The 19,865-nt window shown below is 37.8% G+C and overlaps 1 protein-coding gene across 3 annotated transcripts in view; it reads left to right on the forward strand.

The window, feature by feature from the left end:
- Positions 1–19,865, forward strand: part of eloa (elongin A) — a 52,108-nt gene that overhangs the window by 14,062 nt on the left and 18,181 nt on the right. For all 3 annotated transcript variants that reach the window (XM_043717745.1, XM_043717744.1, XM_043717743.1), the window contains 3 exons: positions 12,956–13,012; positions 15,689–15,801; positions 17,411–18,461. In XM_043717745.1, the coding sequence (XP_043573680.1) occupies positions 12,956–13,012; positions 15,689–15,801; positions 17,411–18,461 (1,221 nt within the window). The remainder of the gene's footprint in view (positions 1–12,955; positions 13,013–15,688; positions 15,802–17,410; positions 18,462–19,865) is intronic.

Genomic DNA, 19,865 nt, shown 5'->3' on the forward strand with positions numbered 1-19,865 from the left:
CTTTATACTCTTCTAAGGATTCACTCGATCTATCCTGTCTATACCTTACATATGCTTCCTTCTTTTTCTTAACTAAACCCTCGATCTCTTTATTCATCCAGCATTCCCTATACCTATCAGCCTTTCCTTTCACCCTAACAGGAGTATACTTTCTCTGGATTCTCGTTATCTCATTTTTGAAGGCTTCCCATTTTCGAGCTGTCCCTTTACCTGCGAACATCTGCCTCCAATCAGCTTTCGAAAGTTCTTGCCTAATACTGTCAAAATTGGCCTTTCTCCAATTCAGGACCTTTGTATCCTAGAACATTAAGCTGCCAGTCCTGCCCCTCCCTGAGCCATGTTTCTGTAATTGCTATGATATCCCAGTCCCATGTTCCTAACCATGTCCTGAGTTCATCTGCCTTCCCTGCTATGCCCCTTGCATTGAAATGAATGCAGTTTAATTCATTAGTCCTACCTTGTCCCTGCCTGCCCTGACTGTTTGTTTGACTCGCTTCTGTTCTCAACTATACCAGTTTCAGATTGATCTCTTTCCTCACTATCACTGTGGTAACCATTAAACTCTCTTTAAACTGTCACTTCTGACAAGAAGTACATATCACTGCAAAGGCCATTTTTGCTCCTTCACAATCCACAGACCCAGAAATTAACACTATCTTATTCCTCTACAAACGCTGCCCCAGGTTAAATTAATAGTTATGGCTTATATTTTAAGTTTAATCAAGAGACCTATCTCTAAAAACATATATAATCAAGAAAGAACCCACTCTACTCACTACTGCACATTGTCTGTAGGCCACACATAAAACCACGATTAACTTATCTGATTCTGTGCTGTGACCTTTGCCCAACCGTTCCTCCAAAATCAGTTGTGAATTTCACTGTTTGTTAATTTTCCCAGATGCACACCGATGTCCAAGTAACTGTGCAGGTTTTCTCTCTCTCTCTTTCTCTCTCTCTCTCTGTGAGTGTGTGTGTAAGTGTAGTGGGGCCACATGTAGTGTGACATGAACCTAAGATCCCAGTTGAGGCCATCCTCGTGGGTACCTCATGGGATAACAAACAAACATATTGCAAATACTCGACAAGGTATAGTAGCATCTGTGGAGAAAAACAGAGTAAATATATCTGATCTGTGACCTTTTCATCAGAATGTCCTTTTTCATGGACTGTTTGTTACTGACACTGGAGGTTGCCAAGTTTAGGTTTCTTTTTGTTAAATTTCTCCACCGTTCTTAAAATATTTACATCTTGTTGAAACCAAACCCAGTTGTAACCACATTTCCATGATCTGCAGGGAAGCTATGTATGTCCCCAGACTGAGTATTGTTCGTTAATTAACCCTCTATTTTCCTCATTTTCTCTTCCTTCAATCACTGAAGCTACAACTAGCCACCATGTTGCCTGGAAGATGTTGAATGTAAATGTTATTTGTTATTGTGTTTTGAGCTTGAACTTTGCATTATAGTTTTGTATTATATTTATTGCGATATCCTACATTTGTTAACATTAAATACATAGTTAATTACTAACTTGACTTAAAATTTTCCAACATTTAACCATAATGCATTGAATTTCCAGCTCTTAGTTTTTAACAGTTTTGTACAAGTATAGTGTTGGTTTTTTTCATTTCCATCCCATTTTGGAGGCATTATCTCATGCTTAAATTATACCCTCCATGTGTATGTCCAGGCCTAACCTCTTAAACTGTGGGTTTTTACCGTTGATACTTTGCCACCCTGCTTCTACAAAGGTTTCTGGTGGTAAATTGCACAATTTTCTATGTTTGTTTTCATGTTGAATCATTTTTATGATTTTAAATTTGTGTTCTTCTGCACTGTTCTTACTGATCTGTGAAAACAATTTATCTCCATTATATTTTTTTATTACCTGGCATAACTCCATTAACCTAGTCAATCTGTTGAAAAATGCTCTGTTCTAATTCTCATGTCTTCCTTCGTAAGTGGCCTCCCTCCTGCTAGTTTGATTGCAGAATCTTCATGAGATCTGTATCTTGGGTTACAACAGAGCCATTGCCATTTTATATTTCTTTATGGCTGTCTTCTGTCATTTTACATATACTTCCTGTCTGCTCTTGATGCCTTATTGATAAATGGTTTATGATATTAGAGGTGAATGTCTTCAAATTATGGTCTTCGAATTCAAATCTTGCAGTGAACAACTTTGAAACTCACACACCTATGTACATAAACAATTTCTCCCTCTGACCAATGACAGCAAGGATAATCCTTTTCATGAATTACCATGTAGACTGACCATGATTATAAATTACTAACATGGTTGTGGCTGTTCATTATATTAATAATGCCATAACTAGCATACGAGTGCTGGGAATAATGTAAAGATGTGTTTGTAAGCATTAGGTAGCTGGTTTCAACTGGTTCAGTGTTCTTTGAAAAGAAACTTTTTTAAGTAGGCAGCGAAAAGTGATATGATACCATATATTGTCAAAATTAAAATGGCTTGCTTTCAAAACTACACTCTAGTACCTTGCTCCTTGTTGAAAAATGCTGGGAGTGTATACTTTACTGTGGATTCTGAAAAGAAATTTATACGATTGCAAAGTGACAAGGAAATTAGGCACAGGACATCCTATTGCAGACCAGAATTTTTCGACTCTTTCCTTTTCTTGTGACTGGTTTGATAACAGTTTCCATAAGTAGGTCATCTCAGTTGCAAGCCAGAATGTCAGATAGTGAAGTCTTAATGTAGTGAATTGTTTACTTATTGATAAACATCTAAACTGCTCAATCAATCCATCTATCCTCCATAAATTTAGGTGATGATAGAAGATCATCACTATGCAGTACGTTAACATTTCAAGATTGATTTGACAAACAAAAGAATTCATAAAGTGGCAAAATACTGTACATGAGTCAGCAATTCATACCATCTGTTGTGACAACTCTTTTAAAAGTCTGTAGTTTTGTCAGCAGACTATGGTAAATAAACACTTGTTTTGCTGTGCATTATCTTTCTTGGTCTGGATGAACTGAAATTGAAGATTACTGTATTTTACAAGAATATTTTCTCTTTGAAATACAAGTAGAAAACAAAAATTGCACTACCAAACTGTTAGCAGTCTTAGTACCTTCAGTCAGCATAGGACCTTTTTATAGCCAAACAGACCAGAAAGTTGCCTGCTTTTTCCCCTTTACATTAAATTTATTACTTTTTGCCTTGATAAAGATGAACACTTAATTTTTGCATTTAATAAAGCTCCACATTGATATTAGCGAATGGCCTATACACTTGAGTCCCTTTTGCTTCAGTTTCATTGTCATTTTGTGGAAGAGACTATAATTCCCATCACTCTAGTGGAATGTTTTGCTCCTGATGAGGATGTACTTGTGAGCAACAAATATTCTTGCACACTCGCACACTTTTGCTCTCGCAGCAAAAGTCATGAGCTTCCAAAAGCGGATCAGTAGCAAATTGCATTTTTTATCTGCTCTGTTTCAGAGAATGCAAATCACGGATTCCATAGATCAAAGTATATTCTCTAGCTGTGAGCCAAAAGGTAACTGAACAGCTTGTTCAGTTTCTAATCAGTTGGAAAAAATCCATTTTAAATCCGGAGTATGTGGCGCTATCACCAAGATGGCCACTTGTCATTTGCACACATATTGGCAATGACATGACACCGAGGAGAAAGTGAGGACTGCAGATGCTGGAGATCAGAGCTGAAAATGTGTTGCTGGAAAAGTGCAGCAGGTCAGGCAGCATCCAAGGAACAGGAGAATCGACGTTTCGGGCATAAGCCCTTCTTCAGGAATGAGGAAAGTGTGTCCAGCAGGCTAAGATAAAAGGTAGGGAGGAGGGACTTGGGGGACGGGTGTTAGAATTGCGATAGGTGGAGGGAGGTCAAGGTGAGGGTGATAGGCCGGAGTGGGGTGGGGGCGGAGAGGTCAGGAAGAACATGACACCACCATGACAGAACCTTCTGGCTCCTGGCTGTGTCTTTCGTGTCAGAACCTTCTGGCCACCCCCTGTCTGTGTTGTTGGACTCTGCCTAGTCACTGCTGACCACATATCTCATTGCACGGTTTGCCACTTTGGGCTCTTTCTGAATATGCCAGTTTTCTTGTTTATTTTAGGAGCACTTTTGACATGGGTGCTTCAGCAGTATAAGTGGTGCAAGTCTAATAAAACCAAGCACTCATAAATTAGTTCTGAAATAATGTCATGACCACTGGTTTCAGTGTGCTGATACTCAGGAGATTGGCTACAAAGCTGTACTTTTTATAAAATTGTGGGAAGTGGGTTTGACTGGCTGGCCACCATGATTGCCTGTCCCTAGTTGCCCTTGAGAAGCAGTGAGTTGCCTTCTTGAACTGTTGCAGTCCATGTCCTGTAGACTGACCTACAACACCTTTTGGGGAGGGAATTTGAGAATTTTGACCTAGTGACAGTGAAGGAACAGTGATATATTTCCAAGTCAGGATGGTGAATGACTTGGAGGGCAACTTGTAGGTGGTGGTCTTCCCATGTATCTGCTGCCCTTGTCCTTCTGGATGGAAGTAGTCATGAGTTTGGGAGATGTTGAACTTTTGCAGTGCATCTTGTGGATAGTACACACTGAGCGTCTGTGGTGGAGAGTATTGATACTTGTGGATGTTGTTCTAATCAAACAGGCTGCTTTGTCCTGGATGTCAAGCTTCTTGAGTGTTGGCAGAGTTGCACCTATCGAAGAAGGGCTTATGCCCGAAACGTCGATTCTCCTGTTCCCTGGATGCTGCCTGACCTGCTGCGCTGTTTCAGCAACACATTTTCAGCTCTGATCTCCAGCATCTGCAGACCTCACTTTCTCCTTGCACCTATCAAGGCAAATTGGGAGTATCCCATCATGCTCCTGACTTTGTCTTGTGGATGGTGGACAGGCTTTGGGGAGTCAGGAAGTGAGTTACTCGCTGCAGCATTCCTGGCCTCTGGTCTGCTCTTGTAGCCAATATATTAAATATGGTGGGTTCATTGAGTTTCTGGTCAATGGTAACCTCAAGATAATGATAATGGGGGTTTCAGTGATGGTAACACCATTGAATATCAAGGTGCAGTGGTTAGATTGACCATCTACCATAAGAACCATTGCCTGGCATTTGTTGAAGAGTTGTCACTTGTGCTGAACATTGTGCGATTATTGGGAAATATTTCTACTTCTGACCTTATGATGGAGGAAAGGTCATTGATGAAGCAACTGAAGATCATAGAATCCTTAAAGCATGGAAGCAGGCTATTTGGCTCATTGCGTGCACACTGATCCTCCGAAGAGCATCCCACCCAATTAAAATGAGAATTTTTACATGTCGAATAACTCAGCCCACCCTCTGGTTTGCTGTGGCCTTGACTTCCCTTTCCTCGAATTCCTAATTCAGACTGGTCTGTTAGTGGGTTGTATTTAACAATGATTTCTCGGATGAGATTAACCAAGCTAGTCAGATTGTTTGTCATCAACAAACAAAAAAAAAGAAATTATTAGAGAAACTCAGCAAGTCTGGCAGTATTTGTGGAGAGAAAAACAGTGTTAACGTTTCGAGTCAAGTGACTTTTCTTCAGAACGCTCTGTCTGCCTACCTGCCAAGATGTACGTCAAGTGAAAATTTAATCAAGGTATTGGGGAAGAGAATGCAAATAAATAAAATCACACTCCTTTTTATTTGAAATTTGGCTTTGAATTTAAAATGATATCAGAGACAACTTTCCTGTGATATGTTCTTTGATCATAATGGAGTAATAGTGATTAGGTCAATGTATAATAGGGTAACAACAGAAGGTTAACATGATATTATAAGGATCAACTACAATAATTTCTGCCCTTATATAAAAAACTTGATCAAAATTGTATTTATAATTAATACTACTTTCAGCATTTCAATGCTCAAAATGATACTGAATCTCAAGGCATAGCTGTTTCTTGATATAAACAGTCAGATGTTTTTCTATTTAAAGCGGTACTATATAATTTCAAAATGTACTTTGTGGTATAGCATTTTTGGATTTAATTTATTTTTTTTAAATTTAATTTGAATTGCAGGACTATTTGCTATTGTATTTATTCACATTGCGTTTGCTTCAACATTTTTTAACAAGGAAAATTAATAGGAAGTACTTTTGGGTCATACTGATAGATATATCAATATTTTAGCATGCTAGTTATCTTATATGGTTTTAGTTGTAACTTGATTTTTTTAAAGAGCAAACCAATACTATTGAAGGATGGGTGAATTGTGCCGTTTGTCACCTTTAAGATGATAGCAGTGTCAGGTGGTTGCTATTTTTGACATTTGGGCAACTGTGCCGTGTCAAAGTAACCGTTTATAATTGGCATCAGCAACCACTGAGGGTGAGATTCCCATAGATGGAAGCTGATGTCAGTGCAAGTTCAGCCATTCCAAAGTTGACTGCAGGAACATCAGCAACTTGCCGTATATAGTACCAGAGCAGCTGTACTTCTGCCCTGTTGTTCTTTCTACATAATCCTTTTTGTGACAGTGTTGTTTAACCTGCAGCAAGACATGTGAAAGCTGTTGAAGTATTTGGACTTGAGCACCTGTCCTGGTTAAGTCCAAATTACTTTAGTTATGATTTGTATGGGCATTGGCTCATTGTGACTTACGAGACGGGAATGATACCAATCTTGTAGATTCAAGGTCCACTTGAGACTTGATTATATAATCCATGCTAACACATCGGTGCAGAACGAAAGGAGGTAAAAGATACCATGACACTCTGAAAAAGAATGGGGAAGACACCTCCACATTTAGCCCTTCAATCATTACAATTGAAAAGTAGATTGGTTTTTAAATCAAATGATCACTCCTCTGTCTCATTGTTAATAGTACAACCTTGCTGTGTGCAAATTGGCTGTGGTTCCTCTATTACAACAGCGACTACACTTAACAGCAAATTCCTTGGTTGTAAAAGTACTCAGGACATGATGAGGATGTGAAAACTGTGACATAAATACAAGCTTTTCCTGCTTTCATTGTCTGAAAAAGATGACCTCACAAGAGATTGCTTTTAATTCTTTTGAGGAGAGCAGTGCTAATTTCCTCTTTTTGTATTAAAAGCAACAGTTTAAATCAGAAATCTATAACAATCCCTCTGAGACATTGAGAATGAATGTATTCCGCAGTAACACAGACTGGAAAGGACCAGGGTTCCTGGTAACAGATCTGCGACTGAGAGGGTTGGTCCTGTACAATTCAGTGATACTGGGCCGAGGAGGGAAGATCACCGTGATTTCTGTGTGTGATCATTGTTTCTAGTGACTGGTTATGTGGCTATCTGGTGAGGAGAGGCGGTTCCTCATGCAGAAATAGCCTGATTTTTCAGTGCTATCACCAAGTGTTCACATGGCCATGACACACAAGATAGCTGGCATCCGTTGAATTGAGCACAAGTGAGCTAGCATTTGTGAAATAATATCCAGCATGACCTCCCTCCATGATGAGATCAGAAATGGGATGTTCAATTATTTCCAGTGTTCTGTATAATTTGGAACTCTTCGTATAAGGGAAGTCTTGGCAGTATGCTGCAAGAGCTGGACACCATAGAAGTGCCAGGCAAAGACTATTTCCAACAAGTATTTCTAACCATCTCCCCTTGCTGTTAAATTTCATTGCTATCATTGAATTACCCATCCTGGGGTCACCATTGACCAGAAACTGAAATAAACTAGCCATAAAAATACTGCCAACAAGGGCAGGACAGAGGCAGCAAATTATGCAATAAGTGCATTCTCCTTTAAGACCTCAAGTTGTTGGAGGTAGTATGTTGGCATGGATAGAGAATTGGCTAATGTGCAAGATAGAGTGAATGGGGATTAGGGGTTCTTTTTCAGATTGACGTGTAGCCAGTGGGGTTCCACAGCAATCAGTGCAGGGAAAGCAACTGTTTACAATTTAAGTAAGTGTCTTGGAGGAAGGAAGTGAATGTAATGTAACCAGATTTGCAGATAACACAAAAATAGATGGAAAGGCAGGTTAAGAGAGGGATGCAAGCGGTTTAGAGAGATATTGATAGGTTATGTAAGTGGACAAAAAAATTGGCAAATGGAATCTAATGTGGGAAAATGTGTAGTTAATTTTGGAAAGGAGAACAAATGAATAGAGAATTATTTAAAAGGAGAAAAACTGCAGAAAGCTGTAACACAAAGGGACTTGGAGGGACTTGAGCACGAGAAATAGCTAGCACACAGTTGCAGCGGGTAACTAGAAAGGGCAATGGAATGTTGGCTCTTATTTCAAGGGGTTTGGTGTATGAGAATCGTGAAATCTTACTGCAACTTTACAAGGTGCTGGTGAGATCACATCTGGAGTACTGTGAGCAATTTTGGTCTCATTGTTTAAGGAAAGGTATGGTTTCATTGGAAGCAGTTTGGAGGAGGTTCACTCCGATGATCCCTGAACGGAGGGTTTGTTGTATGAGCAAAAATTAAACGGGTTGAACTCTACTCGTTGGGAATTTAGAAGAATGAGAGGGGATCTCATTAAAATAAAGAGAATTTTGAAGGGACTTGACAAGGTAAATGCTGAGTCGATGATTCCCCTCTTGAGAGTCTACAACCAGGAATTGTTGTCTCAGAATTAAGGGGTGCCAATTTAAGATTGAAATGAGATGGAATTTCTTCACTGAGGTTTGAATGTCTTTGGAACTCTTTGCCAGAGAGAGCTTGTGGTGTCAAAGTTCTGATATATATTTTAAGGCTGAGATAGATTCTTGATTGGGGAATCAAAGGTTATGGGGAAAATGCAGGAAAGTGGATTTGAGGTGTGTCGGGTCAGTCGATCCTTTTGAATGGCGAAACAGGCTCAAGGGGCCAAATGGCCGATTTCTGTTCCTATTTCTTCAGGTCACATGGTCTTAATTAACTCCCCTCCTGATTTAACCTGTGCCTATCACTATCTATCACCCACAAGTCAGGAATATGATGGAATATACACCACATGACTAGACGAGTACAGCTCCAGCAACACTCAAGAAGCTTGTCATCTTCCAAATCAAAGCAGACGATTTGACTGGCATCCAAATCTATCACCATAAACCTTCACTCACTCCACCACTGGTGCATATTCGCTCAGTGTGTTCTATCTACACAATGCCCTGAAACAACTTAGTAAGCCTCTTTCAGTAGTACATTTCAAACCTGTATCCTCTGGAAGGATAGAAAATGAGCTGCAAGTGAATACTACCAACTCAATATTGCAGTTCATGTCAGGCATCATCCTGATTTGGAACTATATCACTGTTGTTTTACTGTTGAAGTGCCAAAATACCTGAAATTCTCTTCCTAATGGCACTACGGATGTACCTATAGCAAATGGACTGCAATAGTTCAAGAAGATTGTTCACCACAACTTCTGAAGGGTAATTATGGATTGGGAGCAAATGCTGAACTTTTTATTCTTCAGTCTTTGAAGCTTTTGAGCCACACTCTATCTGTTGCATAACTTCTCTCCTGGGTCTCCTTTTATGCCTTTTTGATACCATTTTATCACTGGCCTACTTTGGCCAGATAGGATCCATTCAGCTATACCATCAATAAGATGCACTCCAGCAACTCACTGAGGCTGTTTCAACAGCATCTTCCAATGTTTTCCAAGCTCGTGATGGCAGCCATCTAGAAGGGCATCGGAACATTCATTAGCTGCAAATTCATCTGCAAGCCGCATCACCCTAACTTGGAACTATATCTGTTCATTCACCATTGCTCGGTCAAAATCTTGGAACTCTTTCCCTGACATCACTGCAATGTATCTACACCACGTGATCTGTGGCAATTCACTGCCATGTTCGTAAGGGCAATTAGGGATGGATAATAATGTAGAAACATAGGATTTTTGACAGGGGCAGGCCATTTGACCCTTTTGAACCTGCTGTACTATTCAATAAGATCATGGTTGATCAGGTTGTGGTTTCAGACCCGATTTTCTGTTCAAACCTTAAATCTCATGTCTAACAAAAATCTATCTAACCCATCAGCCACCATGTTCTGGGGAAAGAATTTTAGAGAAAAGGCATTCTAAACTGTGTTCTTTAGTTTCAGTCTTGCTCACAAGAGGAAACATCCTCTTGGTATCCATCCTAATCATTCCCATTGGATCTTGTATGTTTCACTGAGATCATTCAGATTCTTCTAAACTGAAATGGACATTGACCTAACCTTTCCAATTTTCATAAAACAAGCCTCTTGTCCTAGAAACGAGTCAAGAAACTTCTTTGTACTGCTTCTAAAGCAACCTTATTTTTTAAAGAAAATGATAAAATTCTACAAAGTACTCCAGATATGGTGTCATTAACACACTGTAGAGTGACATTCAAATTTCAGACTTTTATATTCCATATCTATTGCAACAAACAACATTCCATTTGTCTTCCTAATCACTTGCTGTACCTGCATACTTATTTTGTCATCCATGCAACAGGACAGAGATCCCATTGAACATCTCTCTCCATTTAAATAGTATACTGCTTTTCTATCCTTGCTGCCAACATGGACAAGTTCAGATTTGCCTACTTTATAGTCCATCTGAAAAATGTTTGTCCACTCTCTTAATCTATCTGTATCCCTTTCCACCCAGTTAGCAATGTCCACATCCTGTGAATAAATTTCAAAAAATGTAGGCATGATTTATTTGCTGCTGATGTATACTCTGACCCTTTTTTTGTCTGGATATGCTGGTTGATTTTGTCGAATTTTGCACTTAAACTTACTCTAAATTGGAGAACTAAAGCATAGTTGCCTGTACTACTTCCCAGTCAGAATGAATTTGGTATTTTAACCAACTCTTCCTGGTTCAGACTTTGCACTGCTTATTAATGATTATTCAAAAACAGAAAAAAACCGAGGAAAAGGAAAACTAGATTAAGAAAGTGCAAGAGGAAGACAGGAAAAAATTTAAGAGGCATTATTTGACATTAATTTAGATCATGCTACAAGAAGGTACTTACACTGGAATGAACTAGATCTAATGTTTCAGATGAGTTTAGATCATAGTTAACCAGTAAATACAGAAACTTTATGCTATTTAATGTTGAGTCTGTCAGTGAGGTATTGTTAATGGAATACCATTTTTGGAGGAGCAGGGCACGTTGAACAGCAGTGTCCTGATTTTCTTGTTTACCTGTTGCCATTATGTGGTCATTGGAATTCTACATAATTTGTTTCCTGGCTATTACCAGTGTAAAATCTGGCTCAGTGGCTTGACTTTCTTTAATGTGTTTATATTGCAGCACATCTAAACACTCCTGTTAATGTAAGTAACTCCTGAGAGGTGTTTTTGATCAGCTCTTTGAAGTCTCAATAGGCCAAAAATTTCTTCAAGCAGGCAAATTATCTATCCTCTGTGGAATTCTTAAAATGGCTTATGGGCATAATAATGCCTCATTCCATCTTCTGGTTCATTGCTTCTCTCTTCAGCAGCGTAGCTGAAGGTGATTACTTAGTTAAATGGAGGACACATGCTGTTCCTAGCACCTGCCTATGCTCAGTGCAGCAACAGCATCACGCTAACTCGTTTCTTTTTTTTAGAAACAGTCAGTTATTCAACACAGGTTATGGTAACCAGGAGTGTTGTAAACAAAGAAAAAAGAACTTGCAATTAAAATACACCTTTTGACATTCCAAATCTGTTTTGAAATATAGTTACTGTTGCTATGCATGAAATTAAGCATCAAATTAGCACACAGCAAGGTCCTACTAACAGCAATAAGAATAACTTTTTTTGTGCTGCTGATTGAAGAATAAATATTGTAAGACGCTGAGAAAGTACCTGGCTTTTTTTTTCAATGTGCTTGGAAACTTTTACCTGGACCCTTATCATATTAACCCAACCAAAAGGCAATTCCTCTGCCAGTGCAGCACTCAATATGTCTCAGAAATACCACCCTACAGCCTGTGCTCAAGATTGTAGAGCAAGGCTTGAATGTATTGACTCAGAGGTGAGAGTACTAAGAGTGAGCCTCAGCTGGCGCCTAAGGAAATATGTTTTTGTTTTGACACTCTATAAATAGGTTTGCAGACACACACTTACTATTAAAGGGGTGAATAATGCATCCAGAAATAATGGCGTGAATTTTAAGTAACCTTTAATGCCCTATGATTGGGAAATATTTCATCTGTCATGTGTATTTGTTTGTTTTTGTTTATTAATTTTCATCAAAGGTATACTTTGCAAACAAAAGGAGTATTTTAAAAAAAAACTGCAACAAAGCTTTTACCTTTTTTACTAAAATTGCTACTGCTTCAGAAAGAGCAGAATTTTTTTGTATTCCCATCAAGTGTATTTTTAAGATTTTAGATTTCTAAGTTATTTTACGTTCTATAAACTTGTAACATGCAAAATCCAAAGCAGGTATACAAATCATCCTTATAGCATGGTCACTGTCCAGACTGGTGCATATAGATTAGATTAGATTAGATTACATTACATTACAGCGTGGAAACAGGCCCTTCGGCCCAACAAGTCCACACCGAAACGCAACCCACCCATACCTCCTATATTTACCCCTTACCTAAAACTACGGGCAATTTAGCATGGCCAATTCACCTGACCTGCACATCTTTGGACTGTGGGAGGAAACTGGAGCACCCGGAAGAAACCCACGCAGACACTGGGAGAACGTGCAAACTCCACACAGTCAGGGGCATTAATGGAAGGGGCATTAATGGAAAGTCAGAAAGCTGCACCTGCTTGTGGAAAATTGAGGAAATAAACAACTCCACTAGTAGAAGTGAACTGTTCTATATTTTGACTGTCCTCAGTTGGCTTATTTTCAAACTTCGTGATCTCATCTGTACTGTGCTAGGATAGAGGTTTTTGATTTTCTTTTGTATAATTTGAAAGTACTGTCAAATGACAGTAAAATTCAGAAATATGTTATGTGACAAATATACCATATTTGAGGGTTCATATTTTCAATTTCTTTTCACTAGATTCTGAAGACCTTGAAGCGCTTGAATGAATTTCCTATCACTGTGGATATTTTAGCTGTAAGTTACAATTTTCTGCATTTTAAAGTTTAGGGAGTGGAAGACCACGCTCCTCATAAACTAGCTGCCAATCTAATTTGGCATTGTACAATTAGAGTTTATAATATAGAAAACTTCCATTCAGTCGGAAGTTTTCTCTCAAACTTTGCTCTCAAACTTTGATTAGTGAATCTTTGCTTTTTCAATCATTTATTTAAACAAATATGAATTATAAATTTGCATAAATTCTGCAAGTAAATGAAAGTTAAAAACGATGGCCAGAATTTTGTGTTAATTGGTAATACTTTTCCAGTGAAGTTGCAAATAACATATTAAACATTCTACCTTTACTTATTCAATAAGAAGGCAATGACAGGGTTAGGGTTACTTATTGACTGGCACAATCTATTAGGATCTGTATTGTATACATTTTTAAAAAAATTGTTACAATACATTAATTGCAAATAACAGGAGGTGTAAGTGTCATTTAGAATAATATTTGAATTTGAAATATCCTTTATTTGTATGTTGAGATTAATAACATCTTAATTATTGTTGTGTACATCTAGAGATCGAGACTGCCACGGTTAAATATTTCACAATCGGTTTTGCTTTTACTTTCCAGTTTTCCCAATGTTCTTGTCTTCTTTCCTTGTCATTAAAAATTTTCGAAAGCAGTGTTGGAGCAAAGTGCCAGCTATATTGATTGTCCACGTACCTGGGACCACCTCCAGTGTCTACTGATGTAATTGAATATTCTGTCCATATCAGTGTTTGTACAAGAGCACATGATGGATAAGAATAATTCTGTTCTCACTTAATATTTCCGGCTTAAATTGACTGATTTATTTTTTTGACTAGATCTAAGAGTTAGCAGTAAGAACTATGGCTTATTTACCTTTGTAAAATGCAGTGCACCTGGGCCAGTTGTGCTTCATTGCCTGAGATCAGCAGAGACCTGAGAAGCCAACCTAGGAAAGTTTATCTCTGGTTTATCCAGTTCATTTTGGCACTATGCATAGTTTATCATCTTACCTGAAAATAATCACTGTCTGGATGATGCAACCAAAACAATCAATATATCACTTGTCCAACATCAAGGAATCAAGAGTAGGATTCTGATTGAAGAATAAGAATATACTGACAACATAATCTGTGACAAAAAACATACTTCAAAACAATGGAGATGCTGAGTTCTCTTTTTAGGTTGTCAGATTATTTACATAATTCCCATAGCTAAACCCACTATAATGTTGTTCCTATAAAGAGTATTTTCATAAGTAATGACTAATGTTAGATCATCAAAGAATACCAAATGTAGCATAGTGCTTCTACACGAAGATTGTTTGGCATCTACCCTAACTAAATATATTACAGACTTACTTATATTTGATTTTTAATTCTTCTCTTAAGATTTATCTTATCTATAGAATGTGCAAGTCTGAGGAAAAATAGGAGGAGTGACACAATGTAAATTGTTAATTTGTATATTGTAACAATTTGATTAAGCTGGAAATGTACAAGTTGTTACTTCTAAAGCAGATTTTTAGTTCTTAAAATTCAACATATTCCCATCTCTCTAGCCAACTTTCTGATTGTCAATGAATAGATGATTTCTGTCCAAGGTTCTTTGTGGAGAACCTCTGAGCATCTTGTCCTGGCCAAGCTCCACTTTCCTCCAGTTAAATTTGGGGAACTGAAGTCACTGTCACCTTCTTCATTAGTTGTCCATTTCCCTTCACCCCCTGCTCCCACCACTCACCAGCAACAAATCCCATATACCTCCCATAATTACTGTCTCAAGCTGAACCAGACCATTTACAAGCTTTTTCCTAAGTGAGGCTTTGGATCTCATCTTCTTTACCTCCATTAAATTGTCCATCTCTACCCTTGCCTCAGCCAACTACAACTAAAGTTTGCATTTGTGTTTGTGGATTTCATCCACCAGACTAGATTACTCCCAGCAGCCTCCCATCCTCCTCCTTTTCAAATTTGAGTTCATCCAATACTCTGCTCCCTGTATGCTTACGATGCCAAGTCCTATTCACAGATCAATCACCACCTCGCCATCTTTCATTTTATCCCACTAAACCACACCTTAGATTTAAATTGTTTATTCTGTGATCATGTCCATTGTAGTCGGAGACTCTCGTCTTCATAACCTCTTTCAGCCCTACAACTCTCATAGAACTTTACATTCTTCAAACTCTATTCTTTTTCACCTCTCGAGCTCACTTCTGTCTCTTTTTTTTTAACTGCCTAAGTTCCAAAGTCTGAAATTCTTTGCCGAAACCTTCCTGCCTCTCCTCCCTCCCTCCTTAAATGCTACCTCTTTTGTAAGGCAACTAATGGATAATAGGTAACGATAGTTTGGAGTTAATTAACTGATATTCCTATCTTGTTTTACACATAAAAGATTCAATAGAGTAAATTAACAAGGATGTATTATTGCTGCAGTGTTACAAAAGAACATATACTCCAGATTTCTTTCAGAGGCAGTATGCCAAGAAATCAACTACTGTTGAATACACCATGAATGCACATTTCTTGAATATGTTATTGAATGTTGGAGTATAGTAGAATTACTGTTTAGTTTTCAAATTTATTAGAAGAGTGAGGCAAGGATTTGAGATTATGGTAAGTGTACAAGCTGAAGAAATTTATTTCATTGCTATTTCTTTTCTTTTTTGTAACTAGGATACAGGAATAGGGAAAACTGTGAATGGATTCAGGAAGCATGATGTGGTTGGAGATTATGCCAAGAACTTAGTTTCAAAGTGGAAGAAACTGGTACCCCAGGAAGTAGAACGGTATTGTTTTAAAAGCCCTCTCAGCATAAATAGGGAAGTCTTCCTGTGTACACAATACATACACAACTTTCCTATTTGTGTTTAATGTATAACAGCCAAATTCTTGAACTTGAAAGAAAGAGATTATTAATTGTGTTATAATGCATAAAAAACCTAAAATGCACACTTGTTCCCTCAATGTGGTAGTTTTAAATGTGGAGGTTGTCATTTTTAAATGACCCCAACTCAAGCTCTTTGGCAATTTATTGTCACCAGTTTTGTAACTGGAAATCTATTTTTTATATTAATGTTAAAATAGAGGGAATGGCATTCCAAACTAAAGTGATCAGAAATCTGAACTTTTAAGTAATAAAATTTTGTTTTATGGGTGTCCTTTTGAATGTCCTAGTGTTTAATTACTATTAAAGATGAACAAATGTAATGCAGTATCTCACATTCCTTGGGAGTGTCCATTCCTCTGAGCTAGGAAATCAGCTTCAAGTCCTACCTGCTCCAGGTATGAAAATAACTTCTCTGGCCAGGTTGATTAGAAAATATCTAAGTAAAGTATTTTAGTGATACTTGAAAGATGATTAGAGTTTGCAGTTGAAAAAAATAACTGCCTTTGCCTCTCTGCTATCTACCACCCCCCCCCCCCCCAAATAAAAATGTCCCTGATTATTTGATTAACAAGAGCATGGCACCAACTTCAGTACTTTTCAGAATTATAGGTTTGAATGTTGACTCCTCTGTTTTATTTATAACATCATGTTGCTTTATACAGATATAATAATTGTAACTTGAGTTTACGTGCATGAATCGGGCAGGAATTCTATCTTTTGTTCAACTAAATTGTTACATGATCCAATCATCTTTATGACTCCTTGCCTTTCTTTCTCTGCGTTCCAAAGCAATTATTTTTACCAGTGGCTAGACACTTAATTGGAGATCAGAGTCCTGATCACCTTACAGTTGACACATTAGTCTTCAGTCACTCTGCAACAACATGTAAACATTATCTTGTTGGTACACATTTTGCTGTTATTCATTGGGATTGAATGAGAAGTACTTTATATTCCTCTGCTAACTAAAGATTAGTGCTATAATTCTGTTTCTCTGGCTTGCATAATGTTTTGTTATTGCACCCAACAGTGATTTATCTTGCCTTTCTGCCATCAAAGCATAAACTTTTATTGTAGAAGAAAACAATTTGACGTTGTATGCCTGTGCTGACTTTCAAATAACTATTCATGTGTCCCTCATATGTGAATGTATACCATTACTGTCAGCAGGTTTGATTTGAGGAGCTCAGAGTTGACTCTGATGTTGATAATTAAAATAAACAAATGGATACTTTTTAGTAAATATTAGAAGTCCGTGATTGTGAGTTCAGCTTGACTTTGTTCAGTGTTCCCTCTATTAAGCATGTGAACTAATTGTTAATCCTTCTAGAGGTCTGAGATTGAAAGTAAGACCACCATAAACTGTGTTGCTTGGCTCCACTTTACCAGTGCTTCTGCCTGCTGTTGAATGTTCTTTTAAAAATAGAATGCTTTCTTATTTTCTAAGTACTGCTACAATACCGATTAGAACTTTATGGCCAATTATTAATTATGTTTATTTTGTTCAGATCTACCAATACATTGGACGAGCGACAATTTAGTTACAATAAAGGGGTATCTCGAAAGAGACACCGGGACCTTCCTTCAGAAGATGATTATGGACAGACATTCCAGATCCTTCATAGAGAGTCCAGTGAACCAAACTATGAACATATTCATGAGAAAAGGAGACATTTATTGGAGAATGAGAAATCTTTCAGATCTGGTAGCCAAAGCTATGAGTCTTCAAAATCCAATTTTAAAGAAGAGGCAGAGAGATGGACTAAATCTCCTCCTGTGGAGGACTATGATGAGGAGAATGACTATTCTGAGGAAGATGTTGAACAGCCTATGCAGCCATCAAAAAGTTTCCAGAAAGCTCCTCGGGACCATCACAGCTCACGGGTAGAAGTGAACACAGGCCGGGACAGGGAACATAAGTCTTCACACAAGGGAAAACAGCAATCAGTTACAAAAGATGAAGAAAAATATAAACTTTCATCACTACAAATGCAAGATAAAATAAAATCTTCCTTAAAGGAACAGCATAATCATAGGGACCGAGGAGAGTTTGCGTCAATAAGTTCCAGTCATAAGAAACCTCGCCAGCAACCTGAGGAAACTTTAGAATGTAAAAAATATAAGCACAGAGACTCGGACAAACGAAAACCTGATCATGAAGAACCAAGGAATACATCAGACAAACCCAAAGAGAAACCTACATCAAGTAAACAGAGAGAACAATCAGATTCCAAAAAATCAAAACCTACAGAAAAGCATCAGTCTGTTTCTTTCCCTAAGGACTCGACTAAACCAGAAATAGCTGATGACTTTGAAGAACCAACAATGTCATTTGAGTCTTACCTAATCTATGACCAGCCACAGAAAAAAAGGAAAAAGGTTAACAAACCTGTTGAGAAAGTTAAAGAGACTCGGCCAGATAAATCCAAAGGCTCAGATAAACTTGTGTCAAAATCGGATTCTAGAAGCTCAGACCCCTCTTGGAGAGAGAAGAATGTTGAAGAAAAGAAGAAATCCAAACGACACATTAAAGAAGAGGCTAGTGTTAAACCCAGAAAGGTAAAATTAAGATTAAATAAAATTGCATTAAGATCTTAGCTAATTCTGGGGGGGAAAAAAAAAGTATTTTATAGATTATAGAAGTTTAACAGTCATCTCGTTTGTGAGATCTGGGGTGACATGGGTTAAAATTCAGCCCTTTAGATCTAGAGTGTATGAATTTTTACATGGGCTTAATGACCACAGCTTGCCAAAGACAGGAAAAGAGAGACTAGCCTTTTGCTAAAAGTGACCAAGTTTGAAGGCACTGTGTTCTTACAATTGTTTCAAAGTTGCTTCATCTGTTGCTGTATTTTTAACTCCCATAGAATACCCTACAAGAATTATATGGTCTATAGGGGTGTAGCCATTGGAAAAGCAGAGAACAGAAAAAGGAGCAATTGCACATTTGAGTCTCAAGGACCTACTATGTCATTATCGCAATGAAATAACAATGTTTATTTCAAACTGTACATCTGTAACAAATTCTTAGCCTAGTGGTTTTGCTTTCTGAACAATTGTATTGCCTGTTGGGTAGAAACCTGCCTAAATTTCAAACTCAAATTAAGTATCAACTGTTTTGTCCCTTTTATTATTATTGGTAACTAATTGTGCATTTGGAAGAGGAACTATATGTACTTAGTGCTTTAATTTGACAGTGAAATTCAAAAGCCTCAACACATCCTGAGGAAGTAAACCAGTGTCACCATTAATTTAATCCTGCCAAACACTTGCTCTGCACTCCATTATTAAAATTAGAAACTAGTCTCAAGATGTGTGAAAATGGCAAGAATATTGATGAGGTTGAATTCTACACAATAAGAAACATTCCTGTTACTTCAGACTTTGGTATTAACTGCCTTATGATGCTAGGTACAGATTTGGCAAGTTCAAGAAACGTGGAGAGAATATAGACTGACTTGTGCTTGATTTTTGCTTCATTTTTCCATTACAGTGAAAAGCATGTGTGATTACTATGAACATCTGTTTTCTCTGATTTAACCTGAGAATTTTATTTGCTACAGCCAAGTATGATGCTGGGTCCTCTACTTTTTGTCATTTACGTAAACTATTTGGATGCGAGCATAAGAGGTACAGTTAGTAAGTTTGCAGATGAGACCAAAATTGGAGGTGTAGTGGACAGCGAAGAGGGTTACCTCAGATTACAACAGAATCTTGACCAGATGGGCCAATGGCAGATGGAGTTTAATTCAGATAAATGCGAGGTGCTGCATTTTGGGAAAGCAAATCTTAGCAGGACTTATACACTTAATGGTAAGGTCCTAGGGAGTGTTGCTGAACAAAGAGACCTTCGAGTTCAGGTTCATAGCTCCTTGAAAGTGGAGTTGCAGATAGATAGGATATATCGGAAAGATGTTGTGAAACTTGAAAGGGTTCAGAAAATATTTACAAGGATGTTGCCAG

Source organism: Chiloscyllium plagiosum, chromosome 27 (genome assembly GCF_004010195.1).
Source record: "Chiloscyllium plagiosum isolate BGI_BamShark_2017 chromosome 27, ASM401019v2, whole genome shotgun sequence".
Lineage (NCBI taxonomy): Eukaryota > Metazoa > Chordata > Chondrichthyes > Orectolobiformes > Hemiscylliidae > Chiloscyllium > Chiloscyllium plagiosum.